At 48.5% G+C, this 26,690-nt stretch overlaps 2 protein-coding genes and 1 non-coding gene across 5 annotated transcripts in view; 2 read left to right on the top strand and 1 right to left on the bottom strand.

Annotated features, from left to right (window-relative positions):
- The window catches only part of Nipal3 (NIPA like domain containing 3), a 40,717-nt gene extending 24,816 nt beyond the window's left edge, over positions 1-15,901 (bottom strand). For 2 of the 3 annotated variants that reach the window (XM_057783978.1, XM_057783979.1), the window contains exons 1-4: positions 15,250-15,901; positions 11,376-11,727; positions 2,632-2,700; positions 459-630 (exon numbers count right to left, since the gene is read on the bottom strand). In XM_057783978.1, the coding sequence (XP_057639961.1) occupies positions 459-630; positions 2,632-2,700; positions 11,376-11,474 (340 nt within the window). In that variant the 5' untranslated portion in view covers positions 11,475-11,727; positions 15,250-15,901. Of the gene's footprint in view, positions 1-458; positions 631-2,631; positions 2,701-11,375; positions 11,728-15,249 lie in introns of those variants that run through there. The other variant, XM_057783980.1, reaches the window with a different exon arrangement.
- On the top strand, positions 12,616-12,746 carry LOC130884520 (small nucleolar RNA SNORA18). The gene has a single exon (XR_009058047.1). It is a non-coding gene; the product is annotated as a small nucleolar RNA SNORA18 (small nucleolar RNA).
- A 56-nt stretch (positions 15,902-15,957) lies between the features above and the next one.
- Positions 15,958-26,690, top strand: part of Stpg1 (sperm tail PG-rich repeat containing 1) — a 41,372-nt gene continuing 30,639 nt past the window's right edge. The window contains exon 1 of the mRNA XM_057783981.1: positions 15,958-16,083. The gene's annotated coding sequence lies outside the window, so the exon portion shown is untranslated. The remainder of the gene's footprint in view (positions 16,084-26,690) is intronic.

Raw genomic sequence — 26,690 nt, 5'->3', positions numbered from 1 at the left:
TTTAACCTTTATTTGAGTGTGTGCGTGTATGGGTGTTTCACCAGCACATAAATCAGTGTTTCACATATATGTTGTGTCTGAAGAGGCCAGGAGAGGGCATTGGATCTCCTGAGACTGGAGTTACAGTCCCATGTGGAGGCTAGGAATCGAGCCCGAGCATTTCTTCTGCAGGAACAGTCAATGCTCTTAACTACTGAGCCATGTCTCCAGCTGCCAAGAGTAGTGGGTTTATTTTTTGTTTTTTGTTTTTGTTTTTTTGAGGCAGGGTCTCCTTACATAGCCCTGGCTGTCCAAGAACTCACCAGTCTGCCTCTGCCTCCCAAGTTCTGGGATTAAAGGTGTGTACCAGCATGCCTGCCCCCAGTTGTGTGTGTGTGTTTAATATGAGTGCTCCGAGCCTCGTGATGGCGCTCGGGTCACACAGACCATGGGTCCTGGGTGGAGAGGCTGGGGCTTACCTATCACGGAGACGGCACTGAGGGGTACGATGAGCGAGAGCGGGGCGAAGGCATAGGAGGCGAACACGCCCAGTTCTCCCAGGAGCAGCAAGAGCAGTCCTAGCCACCATGTCTTGGTCTTAAAGTAGGCCCGGGGGTCCTTGGAGCCTGCCAGGCGGATGTGGCAGTATTTCTAGAAGTCCAAGAAGGAATGCAATTTGACCAGATGTTGAACCAGGTGCTTAGAGCAGATGAAAGACTTTGATGAAGGAATCCGAGCCAACACTAAACTTTTAAAACCACACATAGGGGCCTGAGTTGGGTTTGGGGGTGGACATGGGTGGGACCTGGAAATGGACATTTCTTTGTGATTATGTGTACATAGTCACATGTATGTAGATAACATGCACGTTGCGTAGGGAGTGCATGTTTACATGTGTGTGGATATGCACTCTTGTGTGTGCGCATGTGTGTATGTGTGTCCGTATGTGTGCGTATAGGCCAGAGGAAACAGTCTTTCGCCATGGTTTTTGAGACAGAGTGACTCAGTGACCCAAGCTTGACACGTAGGCTAGGCTGGCTTGCCAGTGAGCCCCAGTCTCACCTGCCGCTGCCACCTTGGCACTGGTTTATACACGCACACCGCCACAACTGGCTGTTTTGACACAGGTTCTAGGAATGGAACTCAGGCCCTCAAGCCTGCAGGACAAGGACTTCACCTATTAAGCTATCGCTCTAGCCCCTCTCTTCATCTTGGAACACTGTCTCATGTCACCCAGGCTGGTCTTGAAATTTCAATCCTCAGGGCTAGAGAGATGGCTCAGGGGTTAAGAGCACATATGCCCTTACAGAGAACTCAGGTTTAGTTTCCAGCACCCCTCGTGTGGCTCACAACCATGCATAACTCCAGGTCCAGGGGATCTAATCTGATCCCCTCTTCTGACATCCACAGACACCAGACACACACACAGCACACAGACATATAGACAGTCAAACACTCACATGCATAAAAATAAATAAATAAATAAATAAATAGGGAAAAGAAATTAAAATTTTCCTGCCCCCCACCTCTTGAGTGCAGGGGTAACAGGCGTGTGCACTGTGCCTGGGGCTCAGGGCAGGCCTCGGAGAACCTCCGAGAAATTTAAGAGAGGACATTTACCCACTGACTCCTGTGGTGACCACCAGGCATGGGAACATCCTTGTCTCCTGGGATACCTGTGTACCAGTGCCCTGGGACCCCAGGGGAAGCTCCTCTAGATGTCAGCCGCTGCACAGCAGAGCTGTGGCCACCACCCGGCCAGGCGCTGTGGGGGTTCTATGGTAACTGCTGTCGTCCCTGTCCCCGAGACTTGAGGCACTGACAGTACTGGAATCAGAGCTGAGGGTGATGGCACCATGATGGTCCCAGCAGCTGGAGGCACAGGGCAGCGTGCGACAAGACCTGGGCCTGTGGTTAAGATGTCACTGCTAGAGAGAAGTCCGGGGCTCGGCTGGGGAGACAGCACTATCAGAGAAACGTCTGCTATACAAGCGTGAGTTTGGATTCTCACCATCTGCATGAAAAGCCAGGTATGGCAGTGGCTGCCTGTAATCTCAGCACTGGGGAGAAGGAAACAGGAAGTGGTTTGCTGGCCAGCTGGTCTTGCTTTCACTGAGCTCCAGGTTCAATGAAAGACCTTGACTCAAAAAAAAAAAAAAAAAAATACGGTGGGGCTGGAGATGGAGAGCCCACTCAGCGGTTAAGGGCAGTGTTGCTCTGCCAGAGGACCCACTTCGGGTACCGCCCATAACTCCAGCTCCAGGGGGATCTGATGCCTCTGGACCCCGTAAGCACCCACACTCCTGTGCACACATCTCCTGCTGACACATAATTCAAAGTGAAAGAAATCTTAACAAATAAACAGGGTGGAGAGCAATTGAGGAAGAGACTCACCATTGCTCTTTGGCTTCCATAAGCAGGCGTGCCTACCTGCAAACACATGAGCACACACACATACACCACACACGCACACACATGGAGAAAACTGGAGGATGTGACCCATGGGAGTCTGGCGGGTATGGGGAGAGGAAGGAGGACAAAGACTGTAGAGAGGTTCAGGCAGCAGACAGGGTCCCCCCAGAGAGCAGACAGCAGACCTGGCTCACCCGCATTGCTCCTCTGCCTGGGACAGCGCTGGCACCTGAGACTCACCTGCAGGTTAAGGGCGATGCTGACCACGAGGTGCCCGAAAATTGCCAAGAGAGCGCCAATCAAGTTTTCCTGAAGGGTCACAGAACAGAAGGGAGTGGCACTTAAGTCAACAGGTACCAGGACATATGTGATATTCAGCCGTCTGCCCCCAAACAAAATTGGAACAAGGCCTATACTCCCCTCCCTCCAGACTACCCAGGTGTCACCCAGTTCCTTAGAGATCCACAGAGCACTGTCCTGAGTTGGAAACGTCCAGAAAATACTATACTTGGTTGTCCTCATCTCGGTGACCTGAACAGGCCCAAACCTGCCCCACTGGCCTCTGAGAGGCACTGACCCGCCACCATCTTAAACAGAAAGGTAACGTGTAGAAACCAGTGTGGAGGAAGAGAAACGCAGGCTGGGGCTTCTACCATCACCATCTTGCCAGGGAAGTCTTACAGTTTAGCAAGAATCTCTCAAGTGGTCAGCTTCAGTGTGGACTTTTCAGTTATTAATCAATGCAAACCTCATTTATAATCACCCTAGTGATGAGAATCAGGCTCCTGGGCATGATACTCTTTTTTTTTTAAATAAAGAAGATCACTCGACATACGTTTAGGATAGAATAATTAGGAAGCACAGGTGACAAAAATGACAGTAAGAGCAGGGTGTGGTGGCCACACCTGTCATCCTAGCACTACTGTGGTCGGGGCAGGAGGATCAAGAGTTCAAGGCAATCCTTGAAATGATATCTCAAAAACCATAAAACCTTGGGGCTGGAGAGATGGTTCCAGGTTTAAAGAGTGCATATCGTTCTCAGAGTTACCTTTCCAGCGTCTTTATGAGGCAGCTCACAATTGCCTGTAGATCTAGCTCCAGGGATCTGAACCCTCCCACCCCTACCCCACCCTCACCCCACTGCCACCCTAATCCCCCCAACTCCTGGCACAGCACCGATCTACACAACATACTGTGAACATACCTCTGTGTCAGGCATACTGTGTTCATCATTTTTAAAAGGTCAGCAGGTACCCTATCACCTAAGCTATAGGTTCCTGTCCCAGATGACCATTTTAAAAGTTTTTTTTATGTTTATGTACTTGAATGTTTTGCATGAATGCATGTATGTGCATTGCCTGCATGCCTAGTGCCTGCACAGGCTGGGGGGGGGGGGTCATCAGTTCCCCCAGAACTAGAGTTAGACACAGTTGTAAGTTGTTATGTGGGTGCTGGGAACCGAACCCAGGTCCTCTGCAGGAATAGTGCATGTTCTTAACTGCTGAGCCATCTCTGCTGTCCCCTTATCTGACTATTTTTGACAGAGGAAACAGTGGTTTCATATGGCTCAACTTGTAACTGAGCCACTATGACTTTCACATAGAGACTATGCCATCCTTTGATAGCACGTCGATTAAAAGAATGATGCTGACAAGAAGGCGGAAGAGCTAAATAAGGGGAAAGCGTCCTGCCACCCACACAAACCAAACCGCATCAGGGAGAGCTGGTGAGAAGGAATGGGGAAGTGAAAACTAGGAAACCCACAAAGACAAACTAATCTAAGTACCAGGCGTCTCACAGTGAAGGGTTTCATGGTCAAGGTTGGCGTTCACACAGCGCTCACACGTGATGGAGAGGCCCCGTCAAGGCTGGCGTTCACACAAGGCTCACACGTGATGAGGGAGGCCATCTCTATACTTTCCCTTTGGGGATACATACAAGCCTAAGAGAACTGGCTTTGAAATAGACCCAACTCTGCCTGGGAGCTACTGAGGTGGGGTGGAATCATGGAGGAACGTCAGGGCTCTTGCTCTCTCTACAGCGAGCCCAATTTCAGGTAGACTTTCAAGACTCCCATACACGTGTATCCAGGCTCCCTGATCGGATGGAATTAGAGTGAAAAGAGCCCGTGGTGGTGGACACACCTAGGATCTCAGCACTGGGGAAGTGGGCCATCCTTGGTTACATAGGGAGTACAGGATCAAGACGTTGCCCCCCCAAATAAATAAATAAGTAAAAATCCAAACCCATGGGGCTGGAGAGAGAGCTCAGTGGTTCTGAGCTCTTAGTGCTCTTGCAGGGGACCCGGGTTTAATTCCCAGCACCCACACAGTAGCTCACAAACTTGTAGCAATTTCCAGGGATTCCTGACACCTCTTCTGATCCTGAGGACTCCTGAGGACACATGGAGCACATACATACACTCAGACCAACAGACAGACAGACACACAGCCCCCAAAATAAATAAAATCAAAAACAAAATCCCAAACTAAAACAAACCAAAACAGCAAACGCCCCAAAGAGCCCTAAGAGGTAATGTTCCACTTTAATCTCTTCTCAGCACCAGAGCTGGAAGCTCACGGACGCCTAAAGTAAACCTTGGAGAGGTAGGTACCACAACCCAACCAGGGCGCAGACAGGAGGGCCTGGGATTGGAAGTGTGCCTTCTGGCCTCCTGATAAGAATGCTGGCCCCACGCGGTCTCCAGGGTGTTCTCTGAGTTTACTCAGAGGTGAGAAGGAACTGGGGCTGGGGGTGGGGCACCGTGTAAGTACTCCACTTGGTGCTGACGCAGGCAGCCAAGTTTGCTCAGCAAAGCCATTTGCGCGGCACATTAATCTTAACGCTTAATAGCCGGTTACAGACCGACACAGTGAGTAACAAACAGACATCGCTCATGCCCTCCGATCTGAGTGTCTCCAAGGGCCTCATCAGTGCTAATTATGCCCCCGAACCCTTGTGAAGTGGTGCTTGGTGGAGTTTTATGAACATTTAAAGTCATGGACAGCTGCCGCCGCCCAGGGGTTACACAGTTTGAACACACATTCACCAGCTGCCCTCAGGGCTTGGCACGAGGCATTCAGAGCCAAGAAGGATCCTGTCCGAATTTCCTCTTCCAGCCTCAGAGCTTGAAGACCGGACTCTAGCTCTGGAGGCTTGGCCAATGGCTTCTCACTGGACCCCCAGCAGCTCCCTCAGTTGCTAAAGAGTTATCCTTGGTCCCTGGGGGAATTATTCACAGCGAGAAGCACCAAGTATATGACCAACACTGACTTAGGAACTCAGAACACAGACATGGCCCTTAAGGTGCAAACGGGAACAAGCAGGTCCCAGCTGAGGGGCCTGCGGTCCACACTGCCTGGTGGAGGCTAAGGCTATAGCTTCTCCTGGACTATCTGTGTGTTCTGAGAACCTATCACCTCGGAGGGGAGGGGCGAGTAGTTGGTGGCCCCGCCTCCTCCAGTCCTCACCAGGCTTCAGCTTTCCAGTAGAGAGCGGTTGTGACAGGATGAGCCGACAAATGCTGTCAGGCACTGCATCTCAGACATCACCCAAGGAGGCGCGAGACCAGGCCAGCGGAGCAGATCATGCCCAGGCATGGCCAGCAGGGCCCAGCTCAAGCCAGGGCTCTTTGCCCCCATATAATTTTGGGATGAGAAGGAGCAGTGGGCCTTATTTTTAGGATAATCATACATTACCTAAAGGGAGACACCTCAGAACGAAAGGGCGCCCCACTCAGTGGCAGAAGCCAGGGGTCCCAGTCATCTCTTCAGTGAGACCTCTGGGCCACAGTGTCCTCAAAGTGAAACTTGGAAAGGGACCCTGGGACAGAGGCAGTGACATTTCAGACGACTTCCTGCCACGGCTGCAAGCTCCCTGTAACCGTGGTATCAGGGAGACAGTGGAGAGGCCAGAGGTGCCTCTCTCTGCTCCTCTAGGGATTCAGGACAGCGGATCTGAGTGGGATCCTGCCTCTGCTACTTCCTTGCTGTGTGACATTGGGGAATGACCTCAAGTCTCTGGGCCTCGGCCTTCAGATGTTATGATGAAAGTTGATTATAAATCCCCCAAAAGAGAGCTGAAGCAGCACATGGTGCAGTAAATCCTGAAATGATTCTAGCAACTGCTATAGTTTGTCTTCATATTATTTTCTTTTATTTTGTTAAAGACAGCATTTCCTGTAGCCTAGGCTGGCCTTAAACTCATTATGTACCTGAGGATGACCTTGAGTTTCTGGTCCTACTGAACTGCCGGCACTCCTAAGTGTGCCAACAAGCCTGGCTCCCATGGCTCACCTTCACTATCATTGCTTTTTGTTTGTTTGTTGTTTTTGTTGTCGTTGTTATTGTTTTGCTTTCTTGAGACAGAGTTTCTCTGTGTATCCTTTACTGTCATGGAACTCACTCTATAGACCAGGCTGGACTCGAACTCACAGAGCTCCATCTGCCTCCCGAGTGCTGGGATCTCCTGTGCCCACTTCACACCTCCCCCTGCACCACAGTGCTGTGGGTTGTTGAGGGGCAGGACCAGCTCTCCCACAGATGCAGGGTCCTGAAGCTGATGTTTTCTAATCCAAACTGATTTTTTTGTTTACCCCCTATGACTCTGAAAGGAAATGAAATGTTTCCAGAAAGGCAGCTGCAGGCGAGAGGCATGGATCTCGGCATCCACGTGAGTCAGCTCCCACGCCAGTGTCTAGGTCCCCCTCTGGTCTGCTCCCACGCCAGTGTCCAGGTCCCCCTCTGGTCTGCTCCCACCAGCCTCCACTTAAACACCACCAGCATCACAGCCATCTCTTGGAGCTTAAGCTGATCTCCCACAATGCTTTGGGCTTGAAGCTACAAACAGGTAAGTTGCCCCCTGACTGGCTCTGGGTGGCTGGCATTTCAAAGAATGTGCTCCAGCGAACCAGATCTGCCACACCTGCAGCTTGGCTTCAGGCCACCTCCCCGACGCTGTCTTTAGCAGGCGAGGCATTACCGGCCTTGTGCCAGCCATCCCTACACTTGTGGTAGGAACAGAAGGAGTCTGGCTGAGTGCCTGGCACAATATAAACAGCATAAAATGGTGGCCAGGACCCCGGGCCTTGGCGCTGAGTAGATGATTCAAATTCCAGCTTTTACGGACTACATAGACTGTGCGGTCGCAGGAAAGTTAATGAGCTTCTCTGTGCCAGTTTCCTTAGGTGTAAGATGAAGTTATAAGAGATGCGGGAGGATCAGTACCGTCCCTGCTACAGTCAATGCTCACCACACATGGATGCTTACGGCAAAGTCTGTTAACTAACTATGGACAAAGGACCGATATTTCCTACTGGGAAGTGTCGGAACATGTGATAAAGGAATTGGGTGGACTGGTAGAGTTTCCCAAGCAGAAATGGGTGACTCACGTGACTTGGGGTTCCTCATTCTGGGCATTCCAGCCATCCTCCTAATGGAATTACAGGGCGGATTCTAGCCTCACCTGCAGGTCTATGACTTTCCTAGGCTTTAACTCAAGACATAGCAAAGCCAGGACTCGACGTCAGCCTGTCTGAGTACAAAGTCCGAGGTCTCAGCACTCTACACTGCCACCTCTCTGCTTTAGTTCTTCCTTCCTTCCCTCCCTCCCTCTTTCCTTCTGGGGGAGGGGGGCAGGGACAGAGTCTCACTATGTAGCCCAGGCGGGTCTGGAACTCACAGAAATCCACCTGCCTCTGCCTCCCAACATGCACCACTATGCCCAACACCACATTTTTTCTTAATGGCAGGTTGTTGTGGAGACCTATCCTGCCCATTCCTCTCCTGAACTCCAGGGAAGATGATCTCACTCATCCACACAGCTGCCCAGGTTTCTTGGACCAGGATTTGCAAAGGGAGAAGAAGGGAGAGAGGGTGCAGACAAAGAGATGTGTTCAAGGCTGAGCCAGAGCTCCCCAAGTATGGCTGGTAATCAGCCAGGACTGGGGAACCATCACAGACTCCACCCCTTCATTTGACAAAGACAGAAACCAAGGTGCTGAAAGAGAGGGCCTGACTGAGGTCAAACATGACGAAAAGCTGAGCTGGATTCTAGGTCTCCCGATGCTCACTGTGGCTGTTCTGCCTATCACTCACTCCTCCAAGAACACGGCACTGACCCCAAGGCAGGTGGAAATGATAGGTTTCCATGGAAAGAGCAGAGAGCAAGAAAACCATGCCACCCTGACTTTGAAATAGACCCAACTCTGCATGGGAGCTACCTAGGTAGGATGGAACGTCAGGGGTGACTCTTGCTCTCTCTGCAGCGAGCCCAATTCCAGGCAGACTCTTGGAACTCCCATACGCGTGTATCCAGCCTCTCTGATCAGATGGAATTAAAATGAAAATACCTCTTCCATTCTCCTCCTGTGTCTCTCTCCCTAGCACCTCCCTGGCCTACGGGGTGACGGGGGCACTCAGGAGTCTGCTGAGGCAGAGAGGGCACTGGCTGAGGAGCCATGATGCCAGTGAGGTGGTTAAGGGCATGCTACCGTAAAACCTCAGGCTTCAGTTTCCTTGTCCTCAAAGTGGGGATGAAAATGCTGCTAGCAGCCACCTGCTGAAAGCTGGCCATCGTATGCGGGTCGCTGTTCCAAGCTTCATGTGGCCGGATTCACTGGCTCCTTCTAACAGCCAGGAGGCAGGTGTTACTGCCACTTTAAGGTGAGGAAGAAGGTATGTACTTTCAGTGTCGATGAGAAGACTGTTGGGGAAGATACATTTGAAGAACGCAGCCCAGCACTGGGGCAGAATGAAAGCTCAGTGCTCGTGACTTGTCGAGATTCCTATCGTCACTCAGAGCTGAAAACAAGTCGGAGCTTCTCCTATCAATGTGCTACATGATCTCAAGTATGCCCCTCCCACCGTTTGCCTCCAGTTCCCCAATCCATCAAACCAGAGCGCTTGGTGATCTCTAAACCTCCTTCAGCACCAGGGTGTTATCAGTCTCGACTGTAAGACAACTTATTTCATTTTATGCACACGTGTGTGCACCTGAGTGTATGTATAGGCACCACATGTATGCAGGGTCTGAGGAAGGTCAGAAGAGGAATGGGATCCCCTGGATCTGCCATGTGGGTACGAGGAACTAAACCTGAGGTCTCCGCAAGAGCAGCCAGTGCTCCTAACCACTGAGCCATCTCTCTAGCCCCTGGGATGGGTCCTTTAATTGTCAACTCATCACAACCGAGAGTCACCTGGGCAGAAAGTCTCAACGAAGGATTGCCTAGATCTGGTTGGCCTGTGGGTATGTCTGTGGGGGCTGTCTTAGGTTAACTGATGGGGGAGGAACCGCCCACTGTGGGTGGCACCATTCCCTGGAGGAAAGGGAGAAAGAAAGCTGAGCACTAGCAAGCATGTGTGCATTCTTTGCTTTCTGAGCCCGATTATGGATGTCATGTGACCAACTCCCTCAAGCGCCAGCCACTATGACTTCACTGCTATGACCCAGAATTATGAGCTTCTTCCTGAAGTTGTTTCTATCCCAGTGAAGGGAAATAAAGCTAAGAAACCAACTGATTCAGAGGAAAACAAAAAACAAACAAACAAACAAACAAACAAAAAAAGCCTGATTCCAGTCTTTATATGCTTTGTTAGGGACATCGAAGTTTGACATGAAAACCTTTACCTATTCATAGGAAACAATCTAAAACACACCCAAGGAAATCATCCGAGATGAGCATCAGGGACGGCCCTCAGTCATGGTCACAGTCATATCATCCCAGAGTCTAAACAACCCGAGTGTCCAACCACAGGGAAGCTCTCATGCGGATTCCCACAGAGCAGCTCAACAGGCGACTGGGCAGTCATCCTGGAAGCCTGCGGTGTGGGACATATTCCACGTCAGTGCTGTGGGGAGTATTCTACAGTCAGTGCTGTGGGAAAAGCATTCCACTGTCAGTGCTGTGGGGGTATCCCACCGTCAGTGCTGTGGGGGGTATCCCACCGTCAGTGCTGTGGGGAGTATTCTACAGTCAGTGCTGTGGGGGGTATCCCACCATCGGTGCTATGGGAAGTATTCTACCATCAGTGCTGTGAGGGAGTATTCTGTCAGTGCTGTGGGGAAGTATTCCACCAGGAGGGGGAACTGAAACAGGGGATCCCAAACCTTCTGAACAGTGTGGCTCCAGATCTTAAAACACTAGAAAAAGACAAGGCAGACTGAGATGTGAACAGAGACTCTCAACTAAAACCCAAATCTTCTGGACTGGAGAGATGGCTCGGCAGTTAAGAGTACACACTACTCTTAGAGAGGACCTGGGTTCGGTACCCAGCTACCACATGCTGACTCACACCCATCTGTAACCCCAAATCCAGAGGAAACACCGTTTCTGACCCCCTTGGGCAAGGTGCACAGACATACACACATACATATAAAATAAAATAAATATTAATAAATCTCCTAACTGAAAAAAAAATAAAAAAATAAATCTCCTAACTGGAAGTGTATTTTTTCAACATTTGTATTTATCAGTGCGATTTCAGTGTGTGTGGTATATTTGCATGTGTGTGCAGGTGCAGGGCCATCTGGAGGTCAGAGGTCAACCTCCAGAGTTCTCATGATTTGTTCTCCATCTCATTGTTTGCTCTCCACCTTAGTTACTGAAGCCAGGTTTTTTAGCTTGAACTCAGAGCTGGCTGACCTGGCCAGTCTAGTGAGGCAGCTTGCTCCAGTGCCTCTCCTGTCTCTGCCTCCTGTGGGCTGGGATTATAGACAGCCTGCCAAAATTGCCTAGCATTTACATGGGTGCTGTGGATCCAAACTCCAGCCCCACCCTCATCCGGTAGAGCACTCTCCTGCCTGAGCCATCTCCCTAGCCCTAGTTTTATGTGTTTGAGCGAGCATTTCTTACCTTTCGATTCCACGTTGCGCTCTATGGTGGAGCACCTGCCTGTCTCAGCTAGTGATCAGCATACAGACACAGGGGACACCTGTGAGGCCATTTAGAAACCCACAACATTCCCAAAGGACAGTGAAGTGCTTGCCTTGTAGGAGAAGGAGCCCTCGCTGCTGCTCAGGCTCACGGAGCTGCTGGTAGTCGGGAATGGATGCAGCTGCAGGCCTGTGCTGTGGGCCCCATCCATGGCTGTCTAGTGGTGCATCCCACCTGGCCCGGCTGGGAGCTGGGGCTTCCGCTAGGCAGGGTGCAAACTGGGAGCCATCTCTCCCGGTGTTCCCCTCCTTCCAGCAGCCTCCTAGGTCTCTTCCTCAGCAAAATGCGTTCTTCTCTGGGCTCTCTGGGTTGATTTACAGCCTTCCCCTCAGGCTCCCCTGAGGCAGCTCATGGTCTCCCCCAAGCAGAAGGGCGAAGGCGTGTCTTCTGACTCTGGCCAAACTCTGTATGGTGGAGAAGGACATGAAAAACTCATGCACATGAGACATAGCACCCAGCTTCATTGCTTGAGAAAGCGCTTCAGGCAAAGCACATCTGGACATGTAAAAGGGGATCACGAAGGCCTGATTGTTGGGCCTCTGACCCCCAAATAAAGAGACTGTCCTTTAAAAGCTTCATTCCTGGCCCTCAGACATCCCATTTCCTTTCCTCCTTCCTATCAATCCTAATTTAAACCTTCCTTTCCTTTATAAGCTTGAGGACAAAAGACTGTCCACATCCACTTCTCCAGGTCTCCAAAATCAACAGATAGATCCCATGAGCATCAAATAGGAACCATCCTCAGGTGTGGGGCACATGCTCGCAATCTCAGGGGAGGCCGAGGCTAGGCAGGACCACAGGATAGCCTGGGCGATATAAGGAGATCTTGTCTTAGAGTAAACCAATCCAGCAGTAACAACACTAAAAACCCAACACAACCACCAAATCATGGGGTTTTCAATTTAGGAAGGAAAGAATGTGAAGTAAATCCTGGCATGGGGGGGGCGCTCTTCTGGGAGGTGGGACCAGATGCCCATGTCAATTTGGCTCTGGGTGACTCAGCGTCTTATCTGTAAAGTGTGGACTGTCATATGGCTTCCAGTAGGAGCAGGGATGACAATCACCCTGTTAATGTCATTGAACTGGTGTTTTCAGTGTTTCTCAAACTTTTCCCAAACACAGAAGAGAAAACTCGTGCCAGAAGCTCATGGTCAAAACCGTACCACCATAGCAAAAGGTTCTGTAAGATCTTCTTACGCTTAGAAAAGAAAAAAAAAAATCAAACATACAAAGCAAAATAATCCAGCCCAAAGCACCTACAAAAACCATACAAATTTAGATTCCATTGTACATTTGAGGTCTATCCTGATGGGGCTTCCCTAGTAGCCACACATCATTGGAAACGCCTCATATAGTAACTTGTGGTTGCTTGACTCACAGGGCTGCTCATGGTTAGGTCTGTGAAAGGAACTACAAGACATGTAAAAAAAAAAAAAAAAAAAAGATTCCATTGTACAATCCGTTTATTGTATTTTATGTTATAATCATTTAATTTACTACTGTCATGATGTGTAAGTATGAGCGCTACCGTGCGCCGATGGAGGCTGTGGGACTTGGTGCTGGCCTCCCACAGCGGGTTCCAAGGATCAAACTCTGGCTGTCAGGCTTGCTGGGCAAGCGCTTTCAGCTCCTGGGCCATCTTACCGGCCTCTTCAGACATTCTGAATTGCTCTTGATCTGCCCTGTGCGCCCTTGTGCACCTCTACCCGGTCACTCAGCTTGTGAGTCAGTTTCCTTTGCCGTAAAACATGGCTCATCATGTTTCCGTCCCACTGGCTGCAGTAAGAATTTGACAGAACACGGCACGTGAAGGTGAACACGGTAGATGGCTGCCACGTGCCAAACGCCACCAGTATTACTTTATTTAGTTCTGATTTTCCAACATTCTTTATTGTGTGTACGTGCATGCACACCCGCATGCGTGACACAGCACACATCTGGAAGTCACAAGACAACTTTGCGGAGTCAGTTCTTCCATCCCACACGTTAGTCGTGGGGACTGAACTCAGCTCATCAAGGTTAGGAGCAGGTGCCCTGCGCCACTAAGCCATGTTAGGCCCATTCTCCAATTTAATCCTGTAATTCATCCATATATACGCATGCTCCCATCACCCAAGTGTGCACTCAAGAAAGAGGTAAGGGCTCAGCGTGTGCTAAACAGTCTCTGCCAAGGTCCAGGCCTCAAAACACTGTGTATCCCTCAGTTTCGGCTTCCTTCTGTCCCATGCCTATGAATGTCAATGACATGCACTGATGTCGCAGGATGAACCTCATGCCCACCTAGGAGATGCAAATGCAGGCTTAGGACAGGGCAGCCATGAAGACCTGCTGCACCTTGTCAAAGGGCCTAAGTTAACTCACGGCTGCTGTTTTCCCACTGAGACAGAGTTCCTGCCTAAGATACCCTCATCGGGTAACTCGCTGACCCATGTTTCTTACCGTAAGACCCGAAGAATATAGGACTGCCCAATGGCTGGGCAGGAGTAATTACTCTGCATTAGACTGCACGCGTGTGAAAGCAATGCTGGGTTAAACGTCTGCATCTCTGTCTTGGCATCGTGAATGAGGGTAGGCGAGGGTTCCTTCTACCTGGGAGAGACCTAGAGCTGCATCCAGTCTGGGGCTGAAGGGGCCCCTGCTTCCTCTGGAGACCTAGCTCAGAGCCTGGCAAGGTGACTGGCATATACACCCACTCCTGACTAGATGTAGAGCCCCTGGTATACTGTGGCAGAAAGAAAGAAAGAAAGAAAGAAAGAAAGAAAGAAAGAAAGAAAGAAAGAAAGAAAGAAAGAAAGAAAAAGCCTTATTCAGGATGTATAACCACAAACAGATATACCCAGCCCCACCCACAGGATGTCAGAGAAAGCACAGAGGCCTTGGGGACCAGCTAGAAAGGACAGCAGGAATTCAGGCCTTCTAACCTTCTCCAGGCCAGCTCTCTCTTCTCTCCTCTCTCTCTCTCTCTCTCTCTCTCTCTCTCTCTCTCTCTCTCATCAGGAAGACAGAGCAGAGGGATGCCCTCTCTGGGCTAGCACACAGTCACTCAGAAGCCTCCGTGGACTCTGCAGGTTGCACTCCCTTCTAAGGCTCACGCTTTTCCGTGGACTCTGCAGGTTGCACTCCCTTCTAAAGCTCACGCTTTGGCCTGGTGACGGTTTAGTGTTGGTTTCAATGCACTTTTCCAGGACCGACATATGTCCAAGTGGCACACAGCCAACTTGGTGTTGACAGTCACAGTCACAGCGCATGGTCACTGACCCAAGAAGGGAAAGAGAATTCACCAAGTGCCTGCTTCCACTCCCATCCCCCAGCCTCATCTAAACCAAGTACTCCATTAATCCCACTGAGCAAGTTTTCCAGAGAGAAAACCAGCCTCACGGCCATGAAAAATAGATAACTTAGAAATCAGCTGTAACCGAAAACAAGCGTGTGTGTGTGTTGTGGAGGTCTTGCCACCACCTGACGATTTAGTTTGACTAGAGACGATCGGTTTCATGCCAAGCTTTCCCTTCCCGGGGCTTGTGAGCTCCGAAGGGTGGCATTCTCGGGTCCTTTCCCTTTGACCTGGACATTCCAGCGCACGGGAGACACACCTCTGTTCCAGTACCAAGCACAGGGCTCCGTCTAGCCATCTGCGAACTCCGCCGGCTATTTCCAAGATGCTGGAGCTGGCAATACCTTCCACTTCCTCATCTGGTAACGCCCAGAATCACCTTCATTAAGGCAAACCCGTACCCACCCTCCTTGCAAATATGGAAGAAAAAAAAATCGGAGGCAAAAGGACCCAAACAGACAAGGCTGGCCACAGCAAGGGAGACCGTATTTATACTAAGGACAGGTTAGATAGCTAAAAAAAATGCGTTGCTTTTCCCAAAACAGCAAGCCTGAATTCAAGTCCCCCTTCTCTCAGTCTTGACAGGACTCACCCGCGGCGTTGCTTCTTGATCCACCTATCCCAGATTCCGGAGAAGCAACCGGGACACTCCGTGCCACCCCAAGGTACAGCCTCCTGGATCCCTTCCCAGCTCCGAGTTGCCAGGGGGCTGCAGTCAGTGTTTTGCTTTCAAAGGTCGAGACTTGATTTGTCACTCTGTCTGCCAGTCCCAGGCTGGCGGAGCTTCTGCACAGGCGAGTGGCTGTCACGAGGCGATGGGCGGGATATCCTTAGATAATTGGCTGCGCTTCCAAGCTCGCTTGAAGCGTAGGGGCCAGACCTGACTCTCACCTGGAGGAGTCCCCTTTAGCGGCCAAAGGAAGAAGTTGGGGCTGCTTTGGTTCCCTGGGTAGGCAGCTCACCTCCACCTGCCCGACAGGTGGGCTGGGCTTGTGCAGCTCGCCTGGTGTCCCCTGCAACCTGCGCTAACAACCACAATCCTGGGAGGTGCCCGTGCTGCTCCCACCAGGTAGTGAGGCCCTCAGCAGCGGCACCCAGCAGAGCCGTGACGTGTCTCGGGGACCATGCGTACCCCTTCTTCCCTGCGCCTGCGTCCCACCTGTTAGCTGTGGCATCCTCTATCTCCCAACACGCCTGCAGCTCAGCAGTTCCGGAGGGCTGTCAATCATCCTAGTCCCCCGCTGCTGTTTCCCGGGTGTTCAGCTGTGACCATGAACCTACGCGTGGAGCTTCTAGCGCGCACATTTTCCTGCACACTCCATTCGGTTCAGAGCCTCACAGCAACCTCTGGGGGGAGATGTTGAGATCACGCAGGTTTTACGAGGAAATGACATTGGGGCGACCTCGGCGACGGCAGGGGGCTCAGGTGAGGGGCCAGTAGAGCAGGGAGGGAGCACTTAAGAGAGGATGAAGCTACCATATTGTATTATGGGAGAGGCTTAAGGACCAGCTGGGCTGGTGCGAGATTTTTTTCTTGAGGCGTGGGTAGCAGGAGCTGTTAGCAGAGGAGAACGCCGAAGACAGTTTATAATAAAAGGCGTATCCCACAAATTTAAAGGAGCCACTGGCGGGTTCAAGGCGGGCTGCGAAGGGGCACTGTGACTGCGGTGAAACGGGTACGGGGCTCTTGGAAAACTGCACGCTTGCCCTTGCGGCGTTGTATGATCAACCTTTTCTCGCGCGTTCAGGGCGTGGATGGAGACAAACATTCAGGTTTATGCCTTGGGTAGGATTTTCTGAGTGAGCAAAATTCGTAGGCCTTAGGTTCTAAGAATTTCAAGAAGTTGCCAAAACAGCAACAAAAACCCCAGACTCAGAAACGAAGTCCCTAATAGTTCTCTGCCAAGGATCCTGGCGTAATCAACCTAAACCCTAAAATTCTGGTAGCTTCTCTGCTGATTTTGAAACGGCTCTCACGATTGGCCAACAGCTTTTCACGTTAGAGAAACAGAGGACACCATTGGTTAGAGTTAGCCGGTCGCCTGCCACCGGCCTCTGGAATGTTAGGCCAGTGGTTGCCATAGCGACTGGGCGGCAACCCCTTGACTAGGTGGGAGCCAGCTCTTGTTGAGGGACCGGTCCTTGAGGTAGTGGGGAGGACTCTGCGCACTCCATGGGACACCCACTGAGAACTCCGGACTCCGGGTGTGTGCGGAATCTCTGTGCCCAAATTGGGTGCTGCCTCCGGGGCCAGAAGGTGCCACTTGGGGTGGGGGTGGGGTCAGTGTATGCCCCATCTGGAAAGTGCTGTTAACTATGGTTCGCCTTCCCCTCGGACCCTGTGAGTGGTGTGGACATCTGATTCCCTACTTCCGTCTTTGAGGGACACTGGTGCTGGGCCCTGCACTAGCGAACCACCAAGAGCCCAGCTCCAACAGAGCCCCTCCGGAACACTGGGTCTTCCTCAGCAAGTCTCCCTTATCCAGGGTGAGACCGGAATCTTGGGGCCACTAACCAGCTGCTACAGTTTCATCTAGGCGCCCCCCCAACTCACCAAGTGAAATACCTAATGGGTCATCTTCCCCAGGCTTCAGAAAGTCTCTTGGGTCTCTTGTGCCCCCCACTTCCTACGGGAAGAATGTTTTAATTGGAGATCAGTGTAGATTCTCGGCCAGGACCACCCATGAAGTGCCGGATGCTCACCTGGGCAGCATCCTGTTCCTGGTTAGGCTCTACCTGTTCTCTACGAACTGCCCCGGCATTCCATGGAAAACTGGAAAACAAGATTGACAATGTTACCTTTTGGTGGCAGGATAATGTATTTGTTTGCCATTTTTATAATTTCTTAAAATTTACAAAATTTGATAATTTGCACGAGAAACATAATTTTTAAAAAATATCTTGCAAATTTTTCCTTTTTAAAGACAGGTCCAACTATGTCGCACTGATTAGCCTGGAAGGCACTATGGAGGGCTGGACTCGGACTCGGAGAGTTCCAGCCACCTCTGCCTCCTGAGTGCTGGCAGTAAATGACTAAACCACAACACTAGGCTTCCACAGTTCTTTTTGTTGTCAGTTTTTAAACTCATTTTTATTTATCTTATGTCTATGGATCTTTTGTCTGCCCATACGTCTGTGCACAAAGGACGTGCCTGGTGCCAGAAGGGGCATCTGATCTCCTAGGACTGGAGTTATATATGGTTGTGAGCTCTCCATATGATTGCTTAGAACTGAGCCCAGGTCCTCTGGGGGAAAACAACAATAACAACAAAACCAGCAGTGCCCTTTAACCCCTGGGCCATCTCTCCAACATTGCCATTTTGATTTTTGAGATAGGGTCTTGATAGCCCAAGCTGGCCTAGAATTTAGTGTAGACTAGGCTAGCTTGAACTTCTAATCCTCTTGTCTCTACTTCTTGAGTGCTTGGATTACAATACATACTACTGCTCATTAACCCGGGGCTTTGTGCTTCTTAGGCAATGCTCTACCAAAGGAGCCACATTCCCAGCTTTCTCAAACTGCGACTTCATTAAAGGTAGGGCCACAACCGGTTCTTCCTAAAACAGCAAGGTCACACTGCAGTGTGGCCAGCGAATACGGCTTTCAGAGACTCTCAAAGGCATTGTTCTGTGGTCAGTATTGATCATTGTTTTGAAATACCTTAATGTTTTAAAGTGGTTGTTTCTCGTGCTCTTATTAAATGTTAAAATCGTAGGTTATTCAAAAAGGCTACAAATTGCAACTGTGAAGATGCATTCAGCAAGGAGCCCACGGGGGAAGAAAGGCCTGCACGCACCTTTGCTTGCTCAATGTTCCCTTCGTTAGTGTTTAGAGATGGTGTGAGCTCTTTCGGGGGAAAGGGAAATGAATCCCGAGTCTGCTCATGAAAAATGAACAGCTTTGGCGATGAAACTGTACTCGTGCAATTGACAACTAAAAACAAAAAGAACAAAACAGCCCCAGCTGCATAGACTAGAAAACTCTCTGGCTCTCAGGCAGCAGGTAGCACAATAATGCAGCCCCTGAGGGATGTCCCCTTCGCTCAGTGAGGGAGTCCTTTCCAGACTGCACCACGGGCAGGAGGGGAATGGAAACAGACTGTGGCTTTCCGAGTTGAGGCACATTCATGATAGTTCACATCTTGGATGGCCCCCAAAGCCTGTGTGTTGAGAGCTTGGTCCCTGGTCTTTGGTGGTACGGTGTGTGTGTGTGAACCTTTATTTGGTGGTATTGGGGGCTTGTGGAACGTTTAGAAGGGGGAAATTGTGTCACTGGGTGTGTGATCTTGAAGATGCTGGGATCTGGCCCTTCCCTGTTTCTCTTTGCTTCCTGGATGCTGTGCAGGAAAAGACCCCTTCCACTATACTGTGCTCCTGATGTCATGTACAGAGCTGCCATAGGCCCTGAGCAGCAGGACAGTGACTAGAGACTGAAACCCTTGAAGCTGTGAGCCAACACAAGCCTTTGGTATTTTGTTCCAGTGATCGAAGGCCACCAAGCGTAAGGACATGGATGTCAGAATTTAGGACAGCCAAAGAACCCAGAATATGATTGAAAATACCAGAGGAGAGAGTTGTATAGAAAAATGTTGATAACCTGAAGAGATCTCTTTGAGTCTTGGTTGAAGAATGACCTGCCCAAGCTTGAGAAGAATCCACCAAGGAAGCAGGAGGCAGGACATCTCCTGGGGTCACATAACTGGTTATATTTCGTGTTCCATAAGCCAGAATGACATTGCTAGATAAGGGATGGGTAGACTCTACAGAAGTGCCGTGCCTAGTGACTGGGGGTGTGGCTCAGTTGGTGGAGTACTTGCCTAGCATACACGCATGAAGTTGAGTCCCAGCACCACATACAGGGGCCATGGATGGTGCCTGCAGCCCATCAGTCAGGAGGGAGCGGCAGGAGAATCAGAAGTTCAGGGTCAACCTTAGCTACAGAGTGAGGTTGCCAGCCCGAGCTACAAGAGACCCTGTTGAAAGAAAAAAAAAAAAAGTATCATGTCTTACTAGTGAAGATAAACTTCTTCCAGAAAGAAAGCTGTTCTGAACCTTTCAAAATTTAAAAGCTTGGAGGTGTCCAATGAATCTGAAAATTACTGAAAATGAGTTAGAGGGCTGGAGAGATGGCTCAGCAATTAAGAGCACTGACTGCTCTTCCAGAGGCCCTGAATTCAATCCCCAGAAACCACTTGGGTGGCTCACAACCATCTATAATAGGATCTGATGCCCTCTTCTGGTATGCAGGTGTACATGCAGACCACTCATACATATAAATAAAAATTTAAAAATATCCCCAGAAACCAGTTGGGTGGCTCACAACCATCTATAATAGGATCTGATGCCCTCTTCTGGTATGCAGGTGTACATGCAGACCACTCATACATATAAATAAAAATTTAAAAATGAGCCAGGAAAATATGTAAATGTGCAAGAATGGAGCTTTCGTACGATCGGAACCCAGTACAAAGATCAAGGAAAATGTGACCCCAGTGCCAGCAATGACAGAAGCAGCAGAAAAGGTCCTCAGGGCAGCCGTCACAAACCGGCAGAATCCTGTAGGAGCTGAAGGAGGCTGGACAGGGAGGTCTTTCTAAAAACAGAAAGAAAGCAAAAGATGCTGTCCAGGGGGGCAGGAGCAGGTTAGTTTTCTCCGCTGATTAAGAAAAAAACAGAAAGAAAGCAAAAGATGCTGTCCAGGGGGGCAGGAGCAGGTTAGTTTTCTCCGCTGATTAAGAATTAAATGGCAGGGGGCTGGAGAGATGGCTCAGCGGTTAAGAGCACTGCCTGCTCTTCCAAAGGTCCTGAGTTCAATTCCCAGCAACCACATGGTGGCTCACAACCATCTGTAATGAGGTCTGGTGCCCTCTTCTGGCCTTCAGGCATACAATCAGACAGAATACTGTATAAATAATAAATAAATAAATATTTAAAAAAAAAAAAGAATTAAATGGCAGTAGAGAGATGTTACCCAGAATCTTGGGGAGTCCCAGCAGAGCCTCATATGACACTGGAGAAGTCGGCATCCTTTCTTCGGGGTCTCAGTTTCATTAATAAAAGAATTTAAGAATGAACACGGGCTGGAGAGATGGCTCAGAGGTTAAGAGCACTGCTTGCTCTTTCAAAGGTCCTGAGTTCAATTCCCAGCAACCCACATGGTGGCTCACAACCATCTGTAATGAGATCTGGTTCTCTCTTAACTGGCCCTCAGGCAGGCAAACCACTGTATACTTAGTAAATAAATCTTTAAAAAAAATTAAAAAAAAAAAAGAATGAACACAAACAGAAGCACGAGGGCAAAGAACTGACTCAAACTGAACTCAGAACAGTGTATTAGAGGTTGAAAGGAGAACGGCGGTGAGCTAAGCCTCACAGTTGCCTGGAAGGGAGGAGCAGGATGAAGAAGAGAATCTGGAATGGAGGTCAAGGACGTGGCAGGGACAGGATCTTTAGAAAATGATTAAGGAAGCTCAAAGCATTAGGGAGCTTAAAAGCATACTTGAGCTCTGGCCAGCATCTGAAAGGAACAGAAGAAATCATTATACCTGGGCGGACAGAGCCAGCAGAAAGCCACGGCAGCTGGTTAGGACTGTACTGGGGTGGGGGAGTAAACTACCTTAAGGTAAACCTCCCTTCCCTTGGGTGTCCCCCAGACAGTCCCCAGACCTGTCCCGGCTGATTAATCCTCAAGGGAGGAGACCTGTGTCCACCAGGAGGTAGATTCCTCCTATACAGCTCCCACAGGATCCTAGGCCAACAAGGCAAATCAGCCAGCTCCAGATTCAGCACAAAACTTTGTCTCAAAAGATAAAGTGAGCGACTGAGGAAGACGTTTGATGTGGATCTTCACATTCGTTCATGCCTACACATGAGCACACACTGTAAGGTAGTGTCTAGGAATGAAAAAAAAATACAGTTAGAATGAAAACAGTTGGTAAGAGTCACAGATAAGACTAGATCAGAGAGTCTGAAGGCAGAGCAATTCAGGTTGTCCGAACAGAGTACAGAGATTAAACAAGGCTGAACTTCAAAGACAAACACACTCTCAACCACCGTAGGGAAACACCAAAGTAGTTTAACGCACCTATAACTGTCACCTTGGAAAAGGAGAGAGCAGAAGGAACTATTTGAAGAATGAATGCAAAGTGTTTTCAGAATCTGTTGGAAACTATAAACCTGATTCAGGAAATGAAGTGAATCCCAAACATTAAAAACCCTGAAGAAAATCATGTCAAGGCTGTTGTAATTTAAAAAGCAGCATGAGAAAGAAAGACACCATGCGACAGAACTCATGTGAAGGTTTTTTATTAGGGGAAAGGGAACATAAAAAGGGGGAAGGAAAGGGGGAGACTGGCCTCTGGGGACAGGACAGCAGAGGAGAGAGGTGGTGTGTGTGGGGAGACAGACAGGCAGAGAAGTAGAGCAGGAGAAAGAGAAAGGAACAGACAGACAGAGAGAAGAGAGAAAGGTGGGAGGTGGTAGAGCCCTTTTAAAAGGAACATAGTGAATGTGCACCGCAAGTGCTCTTAGTAACTGCAGCTGAGGATGAATCCCGACAGAACCCTGTAAAGGGAGATTGCTCCTTTGTTTCTGGCCACCCAGACCCAAATAATCACACAGAAACTATATTAATTACAACACTGTTTGGCCAATAGCTCATATTTCTTATTAACTAACTCTTACATCTTAAATTAACCCATTTCTATTATTTATATTTTACCACGAGACATGTGGTTTGTTACCTCTTGCTTCTTGGGCAGCTACATGACATCTACCTCCTTAGGCAGTTATGTGACGTCTCCTTCACTATGCCTACTCTCTCTATATATATATCTCTGTTTGTATTTCTCGCCTGGCTTTACTCTGTGCCATTGTCCCAAAGAGCTTTATTCATCAACCAAACAGCTTTATTCATCAACCAATAAAAGCAGCATATATACAGAAGGGCACCCCACATCATCTCCCCACTTCTGTCTAATTAAAAAGGAAGGTTTTAACTTAAACATAGTAAAATTATATATTAAAATAGTTATCAAGCAAGAATACACTTATAATATTTAGTCTAAAGCCAGGCAGTGGTGGCGCATGCCTTTAATCCCAGCACTCGAGAGGCAGAGGCAGGCAGATCTAGTTCCAGGGTAGGCTCCAAAGCTACAGAGAAACTTTGTCTTGAAAAACAAAAGAAAAAAAACCACATTATTTAGTCTATTTGTATCTGGAAAGTATCATATCTATTTATATTTTACTATAACTAAGGGAAACTGTCTTCAACTCCATCAAAGACTCCAGAAGGATATAATGTTACCTAAGTAAACAGGAAGTGCATTGTAAGCAATTTCCAAAACTTTAGAATTGACAGAGACATCCTGATGCCAGGACAGTCTCCCAAAGTTCTTCTGTAATGTTGGGGCATCCATCTTCAGCCTACAGGACCATAGGATCTGGCAGACCTTTTCATGAAGTAGGAAATTTGAAAGGTTGTTTCACCTATATTGGCAGTTTGTCAGTCACTTTCTTCTGATTCCTGCAGAATGTGTGGCAGACTTTTTCATGAAGTAGGAACCCTGAAGGACTGTCTCACCTTCTTTAGGCAAGTTCAGCAGTCATTTCTCTGTGGGTCCTGCATGTTCAGTTTGTACAGCATACCATCAAACAGTCCAGTTCTTGCCCAAATGGCTAGCCTTGTCTCATCGAAGGCAAATTCCGTAACAAGTTTCTTCAATGCCTATCAACCTCTCTGAAGTAATTGGTGCTGCCAGAAGCAGACTGTCAAGAAAAGTCTAAGTTCTTAAAACATTTTAAATGCCATATTCTGTAAGTCTTTGAAGGGTTTGAAGAATACCTATCCATCTGAAATCTATTTCTGTACATCTAGAAAACTTAACTACATGACTACAATGTTTGTTTATCACATATCATTATCAATCTGAGCAATAAAGGAGGGACATTTCCATGGATACTAAAAGGACAATTCAGCCAGGTATGGGAGTCCACACCTCTAAACCCAGCACTTGGGCACTGGCAGGCTAGTTTACATAGCAAAGGGACAGAGTGTGACCCTGTCTCAACCAACAAGGACTATCAAAGACCATTACCAACAACTTTATGGTAATGAACCTCCTGAAGAGGAAATGGGAGAATTTCTTTTAAATGTGCTTATTGCCAAAGCTCCCTCAAGAAGAAACAGACTAGCCAGGCGGTGATGGCACATGCCTTTGTCCCAGCACTCGGGAGGCAGAGACAGATGGCTCTCTGAGTTCAAGACCAGCTTAGTCTACAGAGCTGACTACACAGAGAAACCTTGTCTCAAAAAAACCCCAAACCAACCAACCAAACAAAAACAAAACAAGAACCAGAGAGTGTGTAGAGCTGTGGACTTGTCGTTGAAACCCACCCTCAAGGAAACAACGGGCCTTGACGCCTTTTGTGAATGGAAAGAAGAAATAATATCAACCCAAGAAAACATTTGAGAAGAAATAATGCCAGCAGCAGGAGGGAAAAGGAGAAATAGGATGGGCAGTTTGGCAGGTGAAGGTGCCTGCTGCCGAGCCTGAGGATGACCTGAGTTCAACCCCAGAGAACCGTCTGGGGAAAGGAGAGAACGGGCTCCCTCCAATTGTCCTTTGACCTCCACATGTGCTCACACGGACACACAATAAATGTCATGTTCAAAAACAAGAAGAGGGGCTGGAGAGATGGTTCAGAGGTTAAGAGCACTGCCTGCTCTTCCAGAGGTCCTGAGTTCAATTCCCAGAAACTACATGGTGGCTTACAAATGTCTGTAATGAGATCTGGTGCCCTCTTCTGGCCTGCAGCATACATGTAGGCAAAACACTGTATACATAATTAATAAATCTTGCCGGGCGGTGGTGGCTCACGCCTTTAATCCCAGCACTTGGGAGGCAGAGGCAGGCGGATCTCTGTGAGTTCGAGACCAGCCTGGTCTACAAGAGCTAGTTCCAGGACAGGCTCCAAAACCACAGAGAAACCCTGTCTCGAAAAACCAAAAAAAAAAAAAAAAAAAAATCTTAAAAAAAAAAAGAAATAAACACTTTCAAATTCATTTTGTGAAGCAAAAGTTAAAGACATTTAAAAAACAGAAGAAAACCACATCTAACAGTCATGCACATAAGTGAGGAAGTCTACATCACAACCTAGGAGGACAAATGGTAGAAATTCTAACATGGCCTGGTGATGCACACCTCTGATCCCAGCACTCGGGAGGCAGAGGCAGGTGGATCTCTGAGTTCAAGGCCAGCCTGGTCTACAGAGCAAGTTCCAGGACAGCCAGAGCTACACAGAGCCCTGTCTCGAAAAACCAACCAAATAGCAAAAACTCCCTAGAGCTAAATGTGTTGGTACACATCTTCATTCCCAGCACTCAGGATTCGGAGGCAGGAGAACCACAAGTTCCACACCAGCATGGACTATTAATACAGGGAGACCTTGTCTCAAAGATCAACCAAACAAGTGAAAAAACAAAAACAAACAAAAAATGTCTACCTAACATCCTAATTAATGTAGAAAGACTGTGTGCATACATACTCAAGCTGGTATTAAGGTAAATCCTGTTATCAGTTCCATTCAGGGTGGCCTCGGGTGCCCTACACATTGCAATGTTATAAGGGAAAAAGGTAACAACCATACAGACAGAAAGGGAGAAAACAAAACCCTTTCTTTACGTAGAGATGGCTGTATGTATTAAAATTTCCAATCTGCAGAGAAACTTTATAACTGAAAAATAAGGCTAAGTTGGAGGACACAAGATCAATCTATAAAATTCCCCAGAAATGGACTTTTTGGGGGCTTGGGGATGCAGCTTAGTGGCATCATGCAGGGCTCTGGCCTCAATCCCCAGCACCAAGAAACAAAAGGTGATTTTGTTTTTGTTTCTTTTTGTTTGTTGGTTGGTTGATTTCTTTGAGACAGGATTTCTAGCAACCCTGGAACTAGCTTTGTAGACCAGGTTGGCCTTGAACTCACAGAAATCCACCTGCCTCTACACTCTAGAGTGCTGGGATTAAAGGCGTGCACCATGGCACTACCACTACCCAGCTGTTTTTTTTGTTTTGTTTTGTTTTTTTGAGACAGGGTCTTGAGCAAGGCTTTTGCAAAATTTCATTTTCGTGGCATAGAAATATGAGCGGTAGGCAGAACTCTGATTTCAAGTCTGGCCTAGTCTACAAAGCAAGTTAACAGAACAGCCAGGACTGTACAGAGATCCTGTCTCAAAAAAATAAATAACCAACAATGAAGCAAAACAAAAGAAAGAAAGAAAGAAAGAAAGAAAGAAAGAAAGAAAGAAAGAAAGAAAGAAAGAAAGAAAGAAAAAGGGAGGGAGGGAGGGAGGGAGGGAGGGAGGAAGGAAGGAAGGAAGGAAGGAAGGAAGGAAGGAAGGAAGGAAGGAAGGAAGGAAGGAAAGAAAACTATGACAGAGGTTCACAAAAATACGCAATAGCTGTTCCCTTACGAGTACAAAATACTGCTTAGAGATGTAAATATATCAGGGCTGGAGAGATGGCTCAGAGGTTAAGAGCATTGCCTGCTCTTTCAAAGGTCCTGAGTTCAATTCCCAGCAACCACATGGTGGCTCACAACCATCTATAATGGGGTCTGGTGCCCTCTTCTGACCTGCAGGCATACATACACACAGACAGAATATTGTATCATAATAAATAAATATTTAAAAAAAGAAATGTAAATATATCAAAGTAAATGGGAGCTTCACCATATTAGGGGATCATAGTACCCAAGGAAGCTAAGATATTCTCACTGAATTTTTGATGCAATGCCAATCAAGATCCAGGAAGAACTTCTTAAAATGAGTAACCCTTTTAGTTGTGTGTGTGTGTTCGCACATGTAAAGTGCAGGTGCCTGTGGAGGTCAGAGAAGGGCGTCTGATTCCCTGAAGCTGGAGTTCCAGGCTGTTTGACTTTCTCTGTGTGTGGGTTGTTGGGCTGCCTTGCAAAGGTTCTAACCATTGAGTTGCCTCGCCAGCCCCAGGGAGACTGTGATGGTAGCAATTGATCTGCT

The sequence above is a fragment of the Chionomys nivalis genome, chromosome 11, assembly GCF_950005125.1.
Source record: "Chionomys nivalis chromosome 11, mChiNiv1.1, whole genome shotgun sequence".
NCBI lineage: Eukaryota > Metazoa > Chordata > Mammalia > Rodentia > Cricetidae > Chionomys > Chionomys nivalis.
Note: the sequence above shows the minus strand (reverse complement) of the source record. Positions and strands in the feature narration are given on the sequence as shown.